The following is a 21,448-nucleotide window of genomic DNA, read 5'->3' on the forward strand; positions in this document are numbered from 1 at the left end:
CATTGTATGTATTATTAAGCATGTTAGTAGATGAAGACAGCTATGCAGTGTGTCAAAGTGCTTATCCTCCAGTAAACAGCCTGTCTATCTGTCTCTGGCAGCTGACAAGAGAACTAGCCATATGGGGGAAAGGTCGACAATGAGGGGGATAGGGAGTGGGGGTGGGATAGAGGGGGCACAAGCATCCACATTAAAAAGCTACAGCATTTGAAAGCAGCTTAAGAAGACAGAAATATTAAATTGGGAAAAAAATAGTACAACAAGTGTTCTACCAGGCAAAACACACACACTCACACACTACAACTACGAGAAGGAAACAGGATATTTGTCTTAATACAACATTCATTAATAAGCATGCCCTTGGACCTTGGTACTTCTACAGCACTTGAAAGGGCAGCCCTTCAAAATGTGTGAGGCAAACTATAGTATTAGACACTGCATGCAAACATGTAGAAAAACAAATAGGCCTACTTAAAAGTTACTTCCCATAATGTATGCTGTGAAATATTAAAGTATATATTATAATTCATGTTATATTAATTAAATAACTGATCATGTCCCAAACTAACCACTTGTGCAAATGCAACAGTTTTTAATCTACAAAAAAGCAAACAATGAAGTTACACTAAACTAAAACTGCTGCAGCTGGATTCTCAAAGGTCACATCACATTAACAACCCAAGAGGAAGGATTGGAAGGCGTGTGTGAAACAAGTTCACCGAACGAAATCATCATGCTATTTAGGACATGATCGTCTGTTTGCAGTACTTTTTTTTACCCCAAACTATTATTTCGCCCACATTCAACCATTTCCTATCTAAGGCATAACATAGCTCACAGGCATGCATTCCGTGTTGTCTCCTTCCAGTGATGCCGTTTGACAATACATTTCTAGAACATTAATAACTCCACTGTCCACTCACCAGCAACTTATTGATAACGTCACTCACTAAGCTTTGTTGATGTTGTTGATTCAATGTAGCCAGACGAGCTACGACTAACGAACGCTATGTTTCTAACTAACCGCCCCTCTATTTCTCCTCACTTTGTCCAATAATACGGAACTAATGAAACTGTTATACGTTATCTGTAATGTTTAAAACACGCCCTCCGAAATGGCATTGTAGGAAGATATTACTGTTATCATATAATGATGATAAATGCTGCTGCAAATGTCACAGCGACCTACTACCAAAAACAACCTAATGTAGAGTGAGTGAGTGTGAATAATACCGCCACCATCGGCGATAGTAAACATGTGCACCATGACACATTCAGTGTTGCCGGATTCTGGGAGAGAAACAAGCAACCAGGTCTATGAAAACAAGCACAAAAGAAACAACTAGGGCACTAGGCCAGGGGTTTTCAACTGGTGGTCCGTGGACCACTGGTGGTCCGTGAAGGTATTGCATGTGGTCCCTGACCATGCATTCAGTAATGTAGGAAAGTGAAGGGCACAATATCTAGTTTTTTTATTGGAGAAATTTAGTAACTTGGTATTTGAGGACAGGGGAATTAAATACATTATCATCATCATTATCAGTGGTCATTTGAGGAGGCTTATGCTTCAATTCCAAAAGGAGTATAATGTGCCTCTTGACAGATTCCACAGAGTAGACTCTGTCAAGAGGCACATTATATGAAACACTTGTGAAGTTCTGGATGAGTTGTCAGACACAATTCACAGAGCTTAGAGCAAAAAACAAATGTATAATTGACCTTTTACTACATATCACTGTGAGAGTGGTATTTTCCACTCTGGCATACTTGACAAATGTGTACAAGGCAAGGTCGGAGACAGAAAATGACATAGGACTCTGTCCCTGTCCATCACTATGGCCAAGAAGAGACAGACATGGACCACCTGTAATTATGCCATGGACCACTAGTGGACCATGGGCCACTAGTTGAGAAACAGTGCACTAAATGACCTGGTGACCTAAGATGACGTGTCAATGTTGTCAGTTATTGAGAAGTCGGAGGTCAAGAAGTTTCACAGAAAAGGGAGTTAGAATCTCAACAAGGGGAACTATTGTGAAACAAATATCAAGCCCTTGACAGTCATTATTTAAATTTTAAGCTCCCCCCCACACCATGACCATAGCTTTTCCCCCCACACCACCCCTATTAAATCAAATACTTTATTAAAGTTGATGGACTGGAAGTATTATTAGTTAAACATATTTTAATACATCTAACAAAGGTACCATTTCTTTTAAATCCCATGGACCGCCTGCGCAGACCTAATTATGCCATGGACCACTAGTAGTCCGTGGACCATTGGTTGAACAGTGTTATAAAGCATTATGAGTATTTATGAGTTCTTATAACTATAATCATACAGTATAAGCAGATTATAATGCATTATGATAAGTATGTGTATAATGCATTATAGACATGAGACGCATATCAAGTGTTATCAGAAAACTAATCTTAGCCCATATCCCCATCCAACACAAAAGTTTAGTCCCCAGGTTGATTCTTAGTCAGGGTGGTGGTCCCTGGTTCACAATCAGTTGAAAACCCCTGCACTAGGCCATTATGAGCACTTTAAACCTATGTACTGTATACATTGAAAATAGCCGATATTAGCTGAACTACAAGCTACAACGCGTGAGCTTGTAGATCTGCTATTTTCCAAAACAATCGTGAAATAAAATGTGGAAGATTTTTTGAAACATTCTAACAACACAAATCTGGTACAGCTCCCCTGGCACAAAAGATTTTCAAATGGGGGTTAGGGGGACAAATACATATTAATTTCCAGTAGAACCACTGGTTGAAATAGTTTTAAAATTGTGAAGCAAGACCAAATAAGCAACTACACTTAAGCAACAACAAATAAACAAGTCCAAAAAACCGCAACCATCAATATTTACAAGCAACTTCACAGAAAAACAAGGCCAAAGTCGCTTATAATAAGCGGACATGGCAACGCTTGACGTGCACCTTGTGACAAGGAGGGAGGGGCTAAGCTCAGGAAGCTCCTCCATGATCTCGCGGCAACAGCCAGAGCGCGCCAAATTAAGAACACACAACAGTGTAAGGCTGGGTCATCGCAGCTGTCAGATCGTACTGTGTTGGTTTATTCTTCGTCGAAAACGGACAAATGATTGTTAGGCTGTGAAGAACGGTGGATATTTTCTCGTGGTGTTACTTGCAGACCACGATACAAGATGGTTTTGCAAAACAGTGGAAGGTGGAGAGCTGACCGCGGAGGACAAGGAGCAGGAGATTCAGAAAATCAACAGTAAGTTGTGTTGCAGACAGTCAAGTAGGACGCTTTGCTTTTAGCTGAATTATAGTTTCATATCAAATTAAACTTCAAATATTGGACATTCTTGGCTATGATACAATCAGTGATGTAAAGTAACATTTCTTTGAAAATTGTGAGTACTTTTTCACCACCACTGGTTTCATATCATACTAAATCCCCTTGTCAAATAGTGTGACGTTCTTGACTATATGATACGATAATAACTCACAAGTCGTCCAGCAACTATAGATGTTCATGCAGTAGGAGATAATATGATTTCAGTTCTGATCGGATCTCTTTCAACCAGGGATGATAACTCGGCCCTCAAGCGGCTGGAGCGCAGTCAGTTCACCGACGAGATGGACACGCGCTTCGGTTTCGACAGGATGAGAGAACCAGGGGAGAAGACAGGCTGGCTCATCAACATGCACCCTGTAGGTACACACACACGCGCACACACACACACACACACACACACACACACACACACACACACACACACACACACACACACACACACACACACACACACACACACACACACACACACACACACACACACACACACACACACACACACCAGTGGTTCTCCAAGTGGGACCCCCAGGGGTCCTTGAGGGAGTTCCAGGGGGTCCCAGGCTAAATGATAGATAGATATGAACCAAATGGACCCTTATGGGTCTGTAACTCAGAGAGTGTACACATGGAACCAAATGGACCCTTTTTAAATGGACCCAGTTAAATTAGCATTGATTTTACAATATAAATTGGGGTCCCAGAGATAGAAATGTCATTAAATGGGGGTCCGTAGCTTTATGCATGTCAAACTGGGGGTCCTTGATATTAAAATGGTTGAGAATCACTGCTATAGCTGTAAAAAAAAAACTTCTCTTATGGGGGTCACTGGCATATCTTTTCAAATGGGGGTCTGCGGGCTAATAAGTATCAATTTGGTCTTTGACATGGAAAAGTTTGAGAACCACTGCAGTACACAATCCTCCTGTATGTGAAATCTTGCACTTATATGATTTAAAGGCCGTACTACTTGTCAACCAGTAGCTGTCAGTGACACCTACACCAGGGTCTAAGTTTCTCAATGGAAGAAAAATGACTTCAAATAGCGTTTGCACAATTTAGCATGTTCATTGTTCAGTATTGCATGCTTTAACTCAGAAGAGTGTACAAATGTATCCAAATCAATTTGGTTATATTTGTGTACACTCACTGAGTTACAAATGAATAAATGAAGACAAAGGATTTCACTGTGCATAAGGTTCTATTAAAGGAAATTGCATTTTGTTTTGAGAGCAGAGCACCAAATATCATTTAATTCATTTTCTACTTTCAGACAGAGATTCTGGATGATGATAAAAGAATGGTCAGTGCTGTGGATTATTATTTCATTCAGGAAGATGGAAGCAGGTTCAAGGTGAGGAACACAATAATATTGCCAGAAAGATACATTTGTTGTTGTCATCAATGTTATCATTTTTTGTTTGTTTATTTTCATATTTGTGTTTGATCTGTATTTTTCCTTTAGGTTGGCCTCCCCTTTAAGCCATATTTTTACATAGCCACTAGAAAGGTAAGTTGATTTCTTAAGGCAGGTAATGTTTTTATTTTATGAAAATACCTAGATGTACCTTTTTTTTTAAATAGAGAAAAACGCCAAACAAATGCTCTGTACTTTCAATTCAGAACTGTGAAAGAGAAGTCACCTCATTCTTGTCCAAGAAGTTCCAAGGAAAGTTGGCAAAGTTGGAAGCGGTCCCCAAGGAGGACCTAGATCTGGTGGGACATTTACTATTCATATTAACTGATTTCTAGTTATTGAACATAAGAGCAATCTCATGTCACTGTTTTAATATCAAAACCTTGTATTTTCTTTATCAATTTTCACAAATGATGTACAATTATGTGAATTACATATTTCAACTTATCACAATATGTATGTACCTTAGTGTCATAACACCAACTTGCTGCAATATGTCCATGACATACTCTAGGCTTTGTGGGGGAAAGAAAAAGAAGGGGAAAAAAGTGTGGTCTTATAAGACGCGTGTGTGTGTGTGTGTGTGTGTGTGTGTGTGTGTGTGTGTGTGTGTGTGTGTGTGTGTGTGTGTGTGTGTGTGTGTGTGTGTGTGTGTGTGTGTGTGTGTGGCTGTGTGTTATCTACCAAAACATTACCAACATGTCTGTTAAACTCCTTGACGTGTTCTCCATAGCCTAACCACCTGGTTGGACTGAAGAGAAATTACATCAAGCTGTATTTCAACACATTGGACGACCTCATGAAGGTCAAACGTGAGATCTCTCCTGCTGTACGCAAGAACAGAGAGAGGGACCAGTCCAATGACACTTACACTTCAATGTTATCCAGGTACTGCCTGTTTGAAGATGAGGATTCCACATGTGTAGTATAGTCATGATTCCACATGACAATATAGTCATTTTCAAAAGGTTCTATTGATTAATTTAATTTTTGAAAATGGCAGATCTACAAGCTCACAATGCATCGCGACACATTGTGAGCTTGTAGATTGGCTATTTTCACTATTCGTCATGAAACTAGTATACAGCGTTTTGTTAAGTTTGGAAAGGGAAGTACAATATTCCAATGCTATATTATTCCCTGTTTCTTTTATTGTTTTGTCCTTATACCTGATACCGTAAACTGCCCCTAAAGTATCATCTGCTCTTCAGCGCCTTGTCAGGTGGAAACGTGATGTCAGCAGATGAGGACGGGAGGTCCAAGAAGATTTCAGACCAGTTGGACAACATAGTCGACATGAGAGAATATGACGTGCCTTACCATATGCGCCTGTCCATCGACCTCAAGATTCATGTGGTAAAGACGGATGGAAGTTTGTAAACTCAGTGATATAGAAATGTCTCTCCGGGTGTTAGTGGTGTTGTTGCTAATTGTCGTTTGTTCCTCAGGCCCACTGGTACGACGTCCGATACAGGGGCAGTGCTTATCCTCCGGAGATTGTACGCAGGGATGACCTTGTTGAGCGACCAGTATGCGTCTTTTTTTTCCTACACAGTTCTAAGATCTAATGGCAAATTTCCTCAGAGTTCACATTTTAGATTTTCAATATAACACAGACATTCTGTTTTTTGTTTTACTTTTTTAGGACCCTGTTGTTTTGGCTTATGACATAGAAACCACCAAACTTCCTCTAAAATTCCCAGATGCAGAGACCGATCAGATTATGATGATCTCCTACATGATTGATGGACAGGTTTGTTTTATAATTATAATATTATTATAACCCCTTTGTATATGTGTCCTATGTCTTTCATCGCATATTTGCTAAGTAATGTATTTTGCTTGTATAAAGGGCTTTCTGATAACAAACAGAGAGATCGTCTCTGAGGACATTGAAGACTTTGAATTCACCCCAAAGCCAGAATATGATGGACCTTTCACTGTGTTCAATGAGGTTGATGAAGTAAGCAGTGGAATGTGATATGGTAGAGCTGTAGTAGGAATGATATATGTCATGAAATATTGAATTACAGTCTAAATAAAGCTATTTGTTCTAAAACTGTGTTTTTCCTTTTGGCTTCAGGCGGCACTCATTCAGAGGTTTTTCGATCATGTTCAGGAAACCAAGCCAAACATTTTTGTAACTTACAATGGAGACTTCTTCGATTGGTAAGTCATTTCATATACTTAACAGTTAACATGTTGAATGTTTTGAATTGACTTAAGTGGTGTTTCCCCAAAAGACTCCTGTTGTTTCTCTATCTTTCAAGGCCTTTTGTTGAGACCAGGGCTGCCCACCATGGACTGAATATGTACAGGGAAATTGGTTTCCAGAAGGACAATCAGGGAGAGTACAAGGCGAGTCAGGCCATCCACATGGACTGCTATAGGTTTGTATGCCCCTGACAATGAACATGCTACATTTGCCTAAAGTAAATCCTTAAATATCATTATTTGTGTTTAGATTAGAAGTTGTATTAAATAGTATATTGCTTCTTACCTGTGTCCCAGGTGGGTGAAGCGAGACAGCTACCTGCCTGTGGGCAGCCAGAACCTGAAAGCAGCTGCTAAGGCCAAGCTGAGCTATGACCCTGTTGAGCTGGACCCTGAGGAGATGTGCCGCATGGCGACAGAGGAACCACAGGTACAGGCAAAGCTCAAAGGCTGGATTGACGGGGCTGATGGAAATGGGTTTCAGTCATTGCAGCCTTAACTGATATTTATCTTCTTCCTATCAGACATTAGCCACCTACTCTGTGTCAGATGCTGTGGCCACATATTACCTCTATATGAAATATGTTCACCCCTTCATATTCGCTCTCTGCACCATCATTCCTATGGAGCCTGATGAGGTTGGTCTAAATGTGCAATTCACAACAAAAAGAAAGACATTCTAGAAATTAAAGCCACTTTGATTCCACCACTTTCTGTGTTTCATTTGTGCTTTTGCTTTTGCTACTGTGACTTAGGTGCTGCGAAAAGGTTCTGGAACGCTCTGCGAGGCGTTGCTCATGGTGCAGGCTTTCCATGCCAACATTGTCTTCCCAAACAAACAGGAACAGATTTTCAACAAGATGACAGATGACGGTCATGTCTTGGACTCTGAGACCTACGTGGGGGGTCACGTGGAGGCGCTGGAGTCCGGAGTGTTCCGCAGTGACATCCCATGTCGTTTTAAAATGGTACAGGCACTCCTTTTCATCTCCCCGCTCATTCTCGATTTTACTTCTCTCTGTGTGATCATCAGACTCTCAGTGATGATGATGTTTTCTGGTGCGTGTTGACAGAACCCGGCGGCATTTGACTTCCTGCTGAATAGGGTTGAGATGACGATGCGTCATGCGATTGAGGAAGAGGAGAAGGTGCCCTTTGAGCAGGTCACCAACTTCAATGAGGTCAGTAAAATGTTCATGGTATGATTAACCTGTTCCATAATGTTACTGTACAAGATTTGGCCTTAGAGTCAGAGGTCATACAGCACTATTACCTGTTTTATTAGATGTGTGATTTAATGTGTTTAACACCGTTACCGTTACTGCATACCTTTGGTATGCAGTCAGGCTTAGGCCTGACTCAGGGGAGAGGATGCTCCTGCCATGCATAGTCTGTTGTGGGCACTGGTGAAGGTGCGACAGGCCTAGTGAAGAACACCAACTGTGCAGGTTAAAGGGGTAACTGGTGTTTTCTCAGGTGTGCGACGACATCAAGAAGAAGCTTATTTCTCTGAAGGAAGTCCCAAACAGGATAGAATGCCCCCTCATCTACCATCTGGATGTTGCAGCAATGTACCCCAACATCATCCTAACCAACCGCCTGCAGGTAAACAAGTACGAACCGTGAAATTAACTTGTGTTGTGTTAGCTCGTGTTACTTTCATAATCACTCGATAAGGTAGTACAGGGTGCTTGCACTGGTCTTGAAAAATATGGATTTATCAGTTACTGTTTTCCAGACCTGGAAAGGTATGGACATTCGGATGCAAAAAATATAAAAATGAATTAAAAAGAAAGATATTATCAAGACCCTCAAATTGTCCATGTGCACTCTAGTGTTGTAATAACTGCCTGGATGTCAACGCATGCACCCATACTAAGGTTTTCCCAGTAGACTTGCAAGAAAGTGTTACTTCTGATCCGAAGTCAAACATTTACTAAATATAGTACTAAATATGTACTAAAGAAACCAGCATGGTAGAGGCAGCCATCTACAGGGCAAAAAAAGCATGCAAGTCTCACTGCCAGTGCTCTGAGATCACTGCCAGTTTACTCTCCCTGTATTAAATTAAATAAAAATACTAATATAATATAAAACTATTAATTTAATTTGTAAAGGTCACTATTTTGTTAATTTGTTTTTATCAGGCCTTTGTCTTTCTCTAAGAAGTTCAATATTTGTTGGAAAAAATCAGCAGGACAGCACGTAGAAATATATGGAAATGCATCAAGTCCAAAATGTAACTCTCTACCTCTGCAGCCGTCCGCCATTGTGGATGAGGTGACTTGTGCTGCCTGTGACTTCAACAAGCCTGGTGCCACCTGTCAGAGGAAAATGGCCTGGCAGTGGAGAGGGGAAATCAGTAAGTTGAATGTGTCATAACATGTAACAAAGGAATACTTTTTAAAAGTGCAACACAGGGTAGTTTGCAATATAATTACACAACTAGTTAGAGGTTGAGTAAACTAAACTACCATTCACACAGGCAGGCTGTTTGCTTTTCTGTCCTGGGCATTGTTTATTTTCATTTTTTTTATCTCTTTATTATCAGGCTCCTTCACGCAACTAGAAACGGTCATTCTTCTGTGGCATCCCTAGTTTATTCCTCATAACTATTTCTCCCTGTGTCTGCAGTGCCAGCCAGCCGCAGTGAGTTCCACCGTATTCAGCAGCAACTGGAGTCAGAGAAGTTCCCTCCTTTCTTTCCTAACGGTCCGCCTCGGGCCTTCCACTCACTGAACCGTGAGGACCAGGCAAAGCATGAGAAAAAACGATTAGCAGGTAATCTTCCAGCTACCTCTGTTTGAAATCCTGTTTATGTATCGAAGTTTATTTCTGGTCACTGTCTGTCTGTGCCTGTAGCTGTTAATATGAGTTGGCAATTTTGGCAGTTTTGCACCCACGCCTTGTCCTGAACTCTATATTGCTGGTTTGTCTTGTTTCAGACTACTGCAAGAGGGCCTATAAGAAAGTACATGTCACCAAGCTGGAGACGAGAGTCACCACCATCTGCCAGAGGGAGAACTCCTTCTATGTGGACACTGTCAGAGCTTTCAGGGACCGACGCTATGAATTCAAGGGACTTCACAAGGTAACTGTGAGAGGGGGCTTCATAGTGAGATTAAAGCACATTAAAATTGAACAATTATAGTGATTTCACTCCCTTCCATTTCACTACCCACTTATATTCTATTTTCTTCACCACTGTTTATACAATAAATGTTTCTCTTTGCAGGTATGGAAGAAGAAGCTGTCGGTTGCTCAGGACAGCGGAGACGCTGCTGAGGTGAAGCGCTGTAAGAACATGGAGATCCTCTATGATTCTCTTCAACTGGCCCACAAGTGTATCCTCAACTCTTTCTATGGCTATGTCATGAGGAAAGGGTACGAGACCTTACATTTTTGTCAGGAAATGTCAATGTCACTGATGTCAACATTCACCTGTAATGGGGAATCAGGTTGTGTTAAGTCATGTACAGTATGCAGTGCTATGCGTCTGACTCCATAGCGAATGTGTTTGTTTGTTTTTCTCTCCATCAGAGCACGCTGGTACTCCATGGAAATGGCCGGCATTGTGTGCTACACCGGGGCAAATATCATCACCCAGGCCAGAGAGCTCATTGAGCAGATAGGGTGAGTCAAATGTACATGCTGGTCAAGCAAATACATTGCTTAGGCTGCTTCCACTTACTGCAGTCCAGATATGTAGAAGTGGAAACGCGAATCACATTATCTTACTTTCTCCGTGGCTCAGGCGGCCCCTTGAGTTGGACACTGATGGTATCTGGTGTGTCCTGCCCAACACATTTCCTGAGAACGTTGTGGTGAAGACCAGCAACGAGAAGAAGCCCAAGGTGACCATCTCCTACCCAGGAGCCATGCTGAACGTCTTGGTGAAGGAGGGCTTCACCAACGACCAGTACCAGGAGCTGGTAGACCCCGTCAACCTCATCTATGAGACCAGATCTGAGAACAGCATCTTCTTTGAAGTGGACGGGCCCTACCTGGCAATGATCCTGCCCGCCTCCAAGGAGGAAGGGAAGAAGCTGAAGAAAAGGTATGAGCATAGTGGAAATGTGTGCATTTTCCTATGATTAAAAGTCGTTGTAAAGCTGTTTATGCTAATGGATAGCGCCAATGGACAATGGAGCTGATTTGTGTGTCGTCTCTCTTCCCCGTCCAGGTATGCTGTGTTTAATGAGGATGGCTCCTTGGCTGAGCTGAAGGGCTTTGAAGTGAAGAGGAGAGGAGAGCTCCAGCTCATTAAGATTTTCCAGTCCTCTGTGTTTGAAGCTTTCCTCAAAGGCACCAATCTGGAGGAAGTCTATGCATCTGTGGCCAAAGTGGCAGACTACTGGCTGGATGTGCTCTATAGCAAGGTACAGTACAGCCAATTAATAATATATCCACGCCAAATCTCTTTGCTGAAAAAAAATAGCTTTGATAATATCTACAAGCTCACAACTGGCTGCGTTGCAACGCAACAGTGAACTTGTAGATTGGCTATTTTTACTGAATGTTCTCCCATTTGTGCAGACTGTTCACCTATTACAACATGCCCGGAATAGGGACGCTATGGTTCATGTAGTTTATATGCATTTAGGGAAACGTCAATTCATATCTCTCGCTCTTAATACTCTGCCCCATAAATCATATCATGTGTGTGCAGGCTGCCAATATGCCGGATGCAGAGCTCTTTGAGCTGATCTCCGAGAACCGCTCAATGTCTAGGAAGCTGGAGGACTATGGCGAGCAGAAATCCACCTCCATCAGCACAGCAAAGAGGCTGGCTGAGTTCCTGGGGGACCAGATGGTGAAGGATGCCGGCCTAAGCTGTCGCTTTATCATCTCACGCAAGCCTGAGGGAGCCCCTGTCACTGAGAGGTATGTACTGCATGTACATAGATAAGGGATATCGTGCATGCACATCCACTGCAGTGTCCAGGTGCAAGACAAACAATAGACTAACATAAAGAAAATAAAGTCTGAATTGATATGTACACGCTCCCACTCTTTATTGCAAGTTCAACGTTTCAATCACATGATTATGGATGATCATTTTCCTGATGAATGATGATTGAACCAGTCCAAAACCCAGAGAAGAGACTTCTGTTTCTTGCTTGTCTTTCTGTCAGGGCCATTCCTATGGCTATTTTCCAAGCTGAGCCAAGTGTGATGAAGCATTTCCTGCGTAAGTGGCTAAAGATGCCCAGCCTCCATGACTTGGACATCCGCTCTGTAAGTATGCAATTAAACATTAATCTTCATTCTGATTTAAATGATACAAAATAAATGGCTTATTGGTCCCTTTGATTATCTGTTTAAAATGAACTCCCAGTTCTTGCTAACAGTAAAAGTTCTTCTATTATCCTCTTAGATCCTTGACTGGAATTACTACATTGAGAGGTTGGGTAGCGCCATCCAGAAAATCATTACTATACCAGCAGCTCTGCAACAGGTAACCGCAAAAAATAAAATAAAATGCTTTTCATTGATCTTGAGCAGCCTGTCTTTATCTGCAGATGACCATGATATAAATATTGTGATTGTGTCCTTCTCATCATAAGGTGAAGAACCCTGTGCCCAGAGTGAGGCACCCAGACTGGCTCCACAAGAAACTCTTGGAGAAGAATGACATCTTCAAACAGAAGAAGATAAGTGAGCTGTTCACCAGTGAGGGCAAGAGACAGGTAGGTTCACCTCTTTGACACACACACAACAGCATATGACAAATACTGCATGCTTTGTTCACATTACACACAGACTACGCTAACTTATCTATAACATTGGTTCTCAAACATTGGTTCTCAAACTGGGCTCATAGCGCGGCACCGAGTGCCGCGCTATGAGCTTGTAGATCTGCTATTTTTGAAAATTCTTGAACATTTGTGCAAACCTTTTGAATGTATATTTTTTTTAAGCGAACATTTGTAACTCAAATCTTTGCTTCTGGGGGTCCCTGGAATAAAATATTTGAGATGGGGGTCCGCGGCCAAATACATATCATTTTGGGGGTCCTTGACATGAAAAAGTTTGAGAACCACTGATCTATAACACTTTTGCTCTAAATTTCATTTTTCTTCTCAGGTTCACCAGCACCAGGAGGCCACACAGTCAGCAGACATGGAGGACTTTGGGATGCCAGTAGCCAAGCCCCTCAAGCCAGCTATCCTGATAACCACCAAGCGTAAGCGTGTCTCGCAGGGTGAGGACAGCCAGGTGGAATCTCAGGATATGGAGCTCACTCAGTCCTGGAGAGAGATCCTGGGGCCGCCACCGCCTATGGGAGACACGCGGGTAGGCAAACTGTAACCTCTTGTCTGAATGTAGAGTGTTTCTTCATAGTAAATGAACCCTCAAGTTAACTCTGTGGGGAAACTTCAAGCCTGTTCAGTATGTCAAGCCTCGGAAGCAAATACATATTTAATGTTAAATAATATATTTAAAGCATGTCTCCTTGCTAGTGAACAAAGGTCGTTAGAAGTTGTTGTGTGTGTCATGTCAACAAATATTCAAAAGACAAACTTCGGTAGTCTGCGTGGCGTAGAGGTGAAACACTTGCCCACCACCGCAGAGACCAGGGTTCAATTCCGGCCAGTGTTACATGCGGCTCGGCCAGGCGCTCCCAACATTGCAGGTGAGAAGCCGGCTTGCTGCTGGTTGGTCTGTTGAGTGGGGAGTCAGTTTCCACACAGACACATTAAGCTGGTGCACCATACCCACTACCCCACCCAAAGGAGAACTGAGGGAGTGTAAACCTCTGCGTATGTTACACTCTCCCGGTGAAACTCCTCACTGTCAGGTGAGAAGAAGCGATGGAGGAGACACGGTTTTCTACACCCTCAACAGCCCAACAACAGTGGCAGCAACATGGGAATTGGCAATGACTAAAAACAACATCTCACATGTGTCTCTGCAGGAGGAGCGTCTGGTGTGGCTGCGCTACCATAAGAAGAAGTGGGAGCTGCAGCTCAAACAGAGGAAGGAGAAGAAGAAGAGAAGGAGGTTACTGGATGGAGAGGCCCAACCTGTAGGAGGAGGTCTGATCAGAGATGGACCAACCACGGGCCTGGGTAGCTTCCTCCGCAAGACAGCACGCAGCATCCTGGATATGCCCTGGCAGATTGTACAGGTAAACTGACAAAATCCACAGTAATTTAGGGCGCATGGGACTTGGAGGGGTATCGTAAATGGGACTTGTCGTGTATAGACATCAACCTGCCGCTGACGTTGCGGTGGCGTGCTCTCCGAGTCAAGCATTTCTTCTTTCTTTTTTTATTCAATAGTTGTTTAAAAAGGGACTTGTATTGTTTTTGTAAATGGGACTTGTATTGGTTTTGTAAATGGCACTTGTAGTGGTATTGTAAAAGGGACTTGTGGTAGTGTAAGTAAGACTTGTAGTGGTATTTAAAATAGGACTTAGTAGTATTGTAAAGTTTCTAACTGGCCAGTCCTTTTCCCTCCCCTTTCAGATTGCAGAGACAAGTCATCCTGGTCTGTACAAGTTATGGGCTGTGATTGGAAATGACCTCCACTGCATGAAGCTCAACATCCCGCGGGTCTTCTATGTCAATCAGAAAGTCCCCAAGCAAGAGGAGGGAGTCGCATACAAAAAGGTACACACATGAAGGCTTGTTACAGTAGGCTAACTGTAGGGCAAATAATCATACTACAGTACAATGGACTCTTTGTCAGCAGCTGTGATTATGTTACAGTGAGGTGACGTCTTATGCTTTCAGGTGAACCGCTTGCTGCCTCGCTCCAACATGGTCTACTATCTGTACCAGTACTCTGTACCAGAGGACATGTACCAAGAACACATCAATGAAATTAACGCTGACCTCTCTGCCCCAGATATTGAGGGGGTCTATGAAACACAGGTAACGTATTGTATTTTATGCCTCTAAGAAACATGTCTGACTCCAGCTGTACTTTAATTATGCAGCCATTTAAAAAAACGATTACGGTTATAGGATTTGTTGATTCTAGATTTATTATAATATTAGGTTTAGCTATATTTATGTATCAAAGATGATTGATTATGTCCACATGTACCACAAACAGTGGAGTGGTTAATGCAATCCTCTGGTCCCCTTGGCTTCTTCTGTAGGTTCCTCTGTTGTTTCGTGCCCTGGTGCAGCTGGGCTGCATGTGTATGGTCAATAAGCGGGTGGTGAGGGACCTGGCAGGCAGAGAGGCAGACACCTTCGACCTGGAGCATCTGGACATGAGGTCCCTGGCCCAGTTCAGCTACCTGGAACCTGGTAGTGTTCGTCACATCTATCTGTACCACCACAGCCAGGGCCACAAGGCTCTGTTTGGTCTGTTCATCCCTTCACAACGCAAGGCCAGTGTCTTTGTCCTGGACACAGTAAGAAAAATACAACCTTTACCTCACCTCGTCCATCACGACCAGCTTCTTAACTTTGTGTTAAAAACACTTTCACGACCGCTACTGCTTATTCAGATTATTTTAAAGAATTTAATCCCAGCCACTGCAGTAAATGACACGTAACGGCCTGTCTTTAAATTAACCTAAGGTCCGAAGCAACCAAATGCCCAACCTGAGTACCGTTTACGGAGCAGAACGCACAGCTCTCCTGGAGAAGACTACCGAGGACCTCCTGCCTCCGGAAAAGCACAACTTTGAGGTGCGGGCTGAGAACGATGCCAAGGCAATCAGCCGGGCTCTGCAGCGCATACTGCTCAACTACAAGGTAAAATAAACTCCTCCTTAACCTTCCGATTTTCCAGTCTCTCATTAATGTTAGGATTAATCAACATGGAGTCTCGCCTCTTGTAGGAAGAGCGTCGCGGACCCACCCTGATAGCAGTGCAGTCTAACTGGGAGTTGCGGCGACTGGCAGCACAGATGCCAGTGCTGGAGGAGTTCCCTGTGGTTCCCGTGCACGTAGTGGACGAAATCAGCTACAATGTGCTCGACTGGCAACGCCACGGTGCCCGACGCATGATCCGCCACTATCTCAACCTGGACAGCTGCCTGTCACAGGCTTTCGACATGGCCAGGTACCTTGGGACTGACACACACACACACACACAATCTGGGGCCGGTGTAGACCCTAACCCTAACACGCTCTCTTGTAACTGTAGGTCTGTTAACAAATATTTTTATTTTGTTTCAATGTCCAGATGTTCTTTCTTTGTTAAAGTGGCAACTCAACTCATCCCTCTCTGACTATTCCCCGTTCTTCTTGTTCTCAGGTACTACCACTTACCAGTGGGGAACCTCCCTAAGGATGTGTCCATCTTCGGCTCAGATCTGTTCTTGGCCAGACACCTGATGAAGCACAACCACCTGCTGTGGCTCTCCCCCACAGCCAGGCCCGACCTGGGGGGTAAGGAGGCAGACGACAGTCGCCTGGTCATGGAAAGTGACGAAAGAGGCTCTGTGGAGATCAACATGCAAGGGTGCTACTCCACAGGTACGCAATGACAGTTGTGCTTATTGAAGATTGAGCATTGATGTATTCTGCACTTTTTGTCTGGATTGGAATAGTCGAGTCTATCTGGAATTTTAAATGTTTGTAGCTGTTGATTGCTTTTGGCACATTTTACTGACCCTCCTTTTGTAGGGTGTTATGTTTTGTAGAAAACTGAATGTGTTGCCCTTCTTGGCCAGGTCTCTCGTAAAGGAGATGGTACAACTGGTCCCTTCGGTGCCATGCCATTTAAAAAAAGAATACGGGGGAATACTAGATCACGGCTGCGTTTGTTTGCGTTTAAATTTTTAAATAAAAGAACAAATGAACAGTGTGTGTGTAATTGCCTTGTTTCTCAGCGTGTGTGGAGCTGGACCTGCAGAGCTTGGCGGTGAACACCATCCTTCAGTCGCAGCATGTGAATGACATGGAGGGAGGAGCCAGTCTGGGCGTCAGCTTTGATGTCATCCAGCAGGCTTCACTGGAGGACATGATGTCAGGAAACCAGGGAGCCAGCGCCCTCGCTAGCTATGACGAGACGGCCCTCTGCTCCAACACCTTCAGGTCTGTTACCGTTGGGGCAGGTCAACATACTGTTGAAAGTTATCCATGAGAAATATTGAGGCTCTTACTTTGTTCATGAGGTAATTGTTGGACCCCCTTATTTGTTCATGGCAATTATAGTATGCCTTTTTTTTTTTAAACCTATCCAATCTACAAGCTCACAACGCATCGCAACAGGTGAGCTTGTAGACCAGCAATTTTCTTAGTTTTGTTTTTATATGATTTTCAATCATTTCATCATTTTCACCTACGTATAATTACATGCTTGAAATAGGGGTATGCCAGGTTGAAAGTGGGTTGACATATTCTACTGGTACTTACTGTGTGCTGTTTGTAGGATTCTGAAGAGCATGGTTGTGGGCTGGGTCAGGGAGATCACCCAGTTCCACAATGTCTACGCAGACAACCAGGTGATGCACTTCTACCGGTGGCTGCGCTCCCCCAGCTCGCTGCTGTACGACCCCGCACTGCACCGCACCCTGCACAACATGATGAAAAAGGTCTTCCTGCAGTAAGTGACACCCGTCCACGCCATCCAATCCTGTGTCATTAATGTCATTTACACCCAGATCACATATATCTCCATTTAACCACATGAACCCTAGCATCCCTATTCTGGGCATGCCATAAAAGGCAAACATTCAGCGAAAATGACAGATCTACAGACACGTTGTGTGAGCTTGTAGAACAGCTATTTTCGATGAAAAGATTTAGTAATGGGAAAAAAGGAGGGGGCCAAGTATAGACCCTGGGGGCCCCCGATCAGCAAAGTATATAGGTTTTTAGTGGTTAAATATTCATACCTACATTTAAAATCAATTCTGATTGTAAACAATCTCTCCAGATTTAAGGTCTTTTGAAATCACATTGTGTGATTTACATTTTCTTCTATTATGACATTTGACTTCTTCCATGTATTTATCTCAGTGTAACAGTGTCACAACTTAAAATAACATCTGATCTTCTCAATTTAGGCTGATTGCAGAGTTTAAGCGTCTCGGTTCTTCTGTGGTCTACGGGAACTTCAACCGCATCATTCTGTGTACGAAAAAACGCAGGATTGACGATGCCATTGGCTACGTGGAATACATCACCAACAGGTTAGAAATATTTATTCCACCTTAATACTACCATCAGACTAAATGTCACTACTTCAAAATCCTCCACAGGAAAGATCCAAGAAAGACCCTACTTAAGTGAGAAAGTAGAGACAGAAGAACTGGACATTTTTTCACTGGAAACTATGACATTATGTCCAGAAATGGTGTTGTGGTTAAGGTCCTCACCTCTGGAACCGCATGGCCTACTGGCCAAGGAAGTCAAATCATCCTGTTTCCTGTGGCTTCTCCTACTTTGCTGCCTCCCATTTAGCATTAATTTGAATTCAAGAAAGGCCACACAAAAAAAATCACATACCTGAATGTTTTACCCTTCCCCTGACAGCATACATTCCCGGGAGATCTTCCACTCCCTGTCCATCTCCTTCTCTCGATGCTGGGAGTTCCTGCTGTGGATGGACCCAGCCAACTATGGAGGAGTGAAGGGAAAACTGCCCACCAACATCCTGTGTGGAGAGGTACCTCAGACCGCTTCCCCTCTCAGCTAGTTGACTTTTTTCCTTCACAGAACTAAGTTCCCGTCATGTTTCTTTTAGGATGGCGCCACGCAAAAGAAAAAGAGTAGAGGGGATGGAGAGGAAGACGGCAGTGAGGATGAGGAGGAAGTGGAGGGCAATGACGAGGAAGGCGACAGAGATGGAGAGAGCGACGAGGTAGAGGAGCTGATCGAGAGCAACTGGAACATCATGCAGTATCTACCGCAAACAGCCTCTTGTCAAAAATACTTCCTCATGATTGTATCAGGTAAATCTAGAATATGTAATTACCTGAATAATGTGTTGTACCCCTACGATGCTGCAGGCATTGGCTATGGTATTATACTTATCAGCAGTTTTAAGTAGTGCTGTGATTTTAAACTTTGCGTGTAGTCCTAACAGCCCTTGTTTGATTGCAGCTTGTCCTGTCGACTCATTGGAAAATCTTTCAAATAAACCCCACTTGTGTCACCCTGTTGTTGTTGTTGTTTTTTAACACACCATCCCCTTTTCAGCTTACATCGCAGCTGTTTACCAAAGTATGAAGGAGGAACTGAGACGCAATGCCCCCGGAGCAACACCAGTCAAGAGGAGGGGAGGCAGCCAGGCTTCCCAGCAAACAGCGGGAGACCTAAGTGCACTTCCTGGTAAGTTCAGTGATTCTGATAGGCCTGCGATCTGATTAAGAAAAGACGCATCCAACTCACCGTCCGTGCATCCATGCTCACCGGAGCTGAACTCTATGGAGCTGAAACATGAACGTTTTGCTCTGTCGCCAAAATCAGACCATGAAATCTAACATTTTCAAAAATACTGAAATAGCATTTCTACAAGCTCTCAACGTGTCTTAAAGCTTGTAGATCGTCTGTTTTTGCTATTTGTTTTTACTACACCATTGTACGACAGAATCCAAAAAAGGGCATAACCAGTTCAACTCTATATACTTTGCTGACCAGAGTGCCAGGGGTCTGCTCTATACTTGGTCTGCTCCATTTTTTCCCTCTACTTCAAATCTCATCACTGAAAATAGCCGATCTACAAACGTGATCCGTTGTTAGCGTGTAAATCTGCTATTTTCGCTGAATGTTTTCCTATTGTTGCCGAATGTTCGCCTATTAAGACATGCCCAGAATAGGGACGCTAGGGGGCATGTTGTTAGGTGGTTAATAAATCAGACTAGGGTAATCAATTTAGTTGAATATAAAAAATCTATTGGAATTTATTCACATAAAGATATATTTAAATAAATGTGCTTCTCAGTTATTCGATGAATAGAAAAACAAATATTCTAAAGCTAATGTTGCAATGTTCTAAATCTGTTGCATAGGTATGATCTCCTTCTCTCAGGATTACGTGTCCAATGAGTTGACACAGAACTTTTTCACCATCACTCAAAAAATCCAGAAGAAGGTGACGGGCACCAGGAGTGTCACCCAACCTTCAGAAATGTTCCCTAACCTGCCTGGTTCCCACCTGTCGCTCAACAACCCAGGCTTGGAGTTTATCAAATATGTCTGCCAGGTACACCATCACACCACACCTATCAAACATTTGTAGTATGTTCACAATTATATCTGCAGCACAAACGATGGTCCACACCATCATTTATGCATGAAATTCAAATCATGTAGATAAGCAGGCATCACTGGAGAGATGATACTAGAATAATAAAAATGTCTCCTTTCTGTGTAGGTCCTTTCTCTTGATGCTAACATAACGAACCAGGTGAACAAGCTGAAGAGAGACCTGCTGCGCCTAGTGGACGTCGGAGAATTCTCAGAGGATGCACAGTTCCGTGACCCCTGTAATTCCTACATCCTGCCAGAGGTCATCTGCCACCTCTGCAATTTCTGTCGTGACCTTGACCTCTGCAAGGACCCTTCGATGTCCCAGGTCAGAGCCAAGTAGAGGGAAGAGAGACTATGAACATAGTCTCTGAGTCTCAAACACCCAGTAGTTACAATGCCACTTTTACTCAAAGTTGCACTCTAATCTACATTCCTTCTGTGGAGATTAACTTGTTTCTTCATTAGTTCAATTTTATGTTGGATGTCTTGCAGGATGGGTCTGTGGTGCCCCAGTGGTTCTGCTCTAACTGCCAAGCCCAGTATGAAACTGAGTCGATTGAGATGGCCCTGGTTGAAGCCCTGCAGAAGAAATTAATGAGCTACACTCTACAGGACCTGGTGAATGAAGACATCTTGAATAGATAATGCATCTTTTTTATTGCTTTCTGAACCTTTTCCTGAGGCTTTCTGACTACTAAAAAAACACTGTCCTTCACAGATGTGCAGCAAGTGTAAAGGGGTGAAAGAAGCAAACATGCCTCTCTACTGCAAATGTGCTGGGGACTTTGCCCTCACCTTTCCAACCAAGGTTTGTACTCCAGAAGCATTGCATGATTGCATAACTGATTGAATAATAATCTTCCCAGCTGACAGCTTACTCAAAACTATGCTTGTTTCTTTCAAAGAATCTTTCTGAGCAAATCAAAGTGTTCCGGAACATCGCCTCCCACTATGACATGACCTTCCTCAACGAAACCATTGACTGGCTGCTGGCGATGAGCCCTCAGATCAGCTCGATCACTCACTAACTGTAACATTAGTCGCAGAGATGCTAACCTCCCTGATTGGGATGATCATCCTTTTGACAACAGGAAGCTATTACCGTGCCTCTCATGTTTCATTCTGTATGTGTGTGAATAAGAAAGCCTGGAAGTCACTGTTCAATTTTATTTTATTGTGGTTTGGAGTAGAAAAGAGTGGCTTTTGACTGTATCCTTGACCATGCGATTTTGTAATTGTGAATAAAAGTATATACATTGTCAGACTTTTTTGATTTTGTTTTATTTACAATAAATATGTTTTCTAATTATACAAATAATT

General features: G+C 42.9%; 2 protein-coding genes across 4 annotated transcripts in view; one reads left to right on the top strand and one right to left on the bottom strand.

Annotated features, from left to right (window-relative positions):
• The window catches only part of acacb (acetyl-CoA carboxylase beta), a 30,335-nt gene extending 29,139 nt beyond the window's left edge, over positions 1-1,196 (bottom strand). For all 3 annotated transcript variants that reach the window (XM_084055322.1, XM_084055321.1, XM_084055323.1), the window contains exon 1: positions 924-1,196. The gene's annotated coding sequence lies outside the window, so the exon portion shown is untranslated. The remainder of the gene's footprint in view (positions 1-923) is intronic.
• Positions 1,197-3,034: 1,838 nt separating this feature from the next.
• Positions 3,035-21,390, top strand: pole (polymerase (DNA directed), epsilon). The gene is made up of 47 exons (XM_084056301.1): positions 3,035-3,250; positions 3,564-3,690; positions 4,605-4,685; positions 4,797-4,841; positions 4,955-5,047; positions 5,482-5,636; positions 5,960-6,104; positions 6,197-6,277; positions 6,394-6,501; positions 6,601-6,711; positions 6,832-6,917; positions 7,019-7,138; positions 7,260-7,392; positions 7,487-7,600; positions 7,718-7,930; positions 8,036-8,143; positions 8,439-8,567; positions 9,222-9,324; positions 9,597-9,743; positions 9,908-10,053; positions 10,198-10,346; positions 10,503-10,595; positions 10,717-11,019; positions 11,146-11,341; positions 11,632-11,846; positions 12,098-12,200; positions 12,340-12,420; positions 12,530-12,652; positions 13,050-13,259; positions 13,882-14,094; positions 14,435-14,578; positions 14,702-14,842; positions 15,073-15,333; positions 15,503-15,679; positions 15,766-15,989; positions 16,185-16,405; positions 16,762-16,966; positions 17,304-17,477; positions 17,941-18,066; positions 18,410-18,542; positions 18,621-18,828; positions 19,076-19,207; positions 19,888-20,081; positions 20,253-20,453; positions 20,621-20,746; positions 20,847-20,936; positions 21,034-21,390. Exons 1-47 carry the CDS (start codon positions 3,177-3,179, stop codon positions 21,154-21,156), a joined length of 6,885 nt encoding a protein of 2,294 aa, XP_083912427.1. The 5' UTR covers positions 3,035-3,176; the 3' UTR covers positions 21,157-21,390.
• The last annotated feature ends 58 nt before the right edge of the window (positions 21,391-21,448 follow it).

This window comes from Gymnoscopelus microlampas, assembly GCF_963454915.1.
Source record: "Gymnoscopelus microlampas genome assembly, chromosome: 4".
Lineage (NCBI taxonomy): Eukaryota > Metazoa > Chordata > Actinopteri > Myctophiformes > Myctophidae > Gymnoscopelus > Gymnoscopelus microlampas.

What these genes read in the sequence shown, in the direction of transcription:
- pole (XM_084056301.1), top strand. Translation starts at nt 3,177, where the DNA reads ATGGTTTTGCAAAACAGTGGAAGGTGGAGAGCTGACCGCGGAGGACAA. An exon ending in GCAGTGGAGAGGGGAAATCA is followed by an intron (nt 9,325 to 9,596) that starts GTAAGTTGAATG and finishes CTGTGTCTGCAG; the next exon opens with TGCCAGCCAGCCGCAGTGAG. An exon ending in TGCCCTGGCAGATTGTACAG is followed by an intron (nt 14,095 to 14,434) that starts GTAAACTGACAA and finishes CTCCCCTTTCAG; the next exon opens with ATTGCAGAGACAAGTCATCC.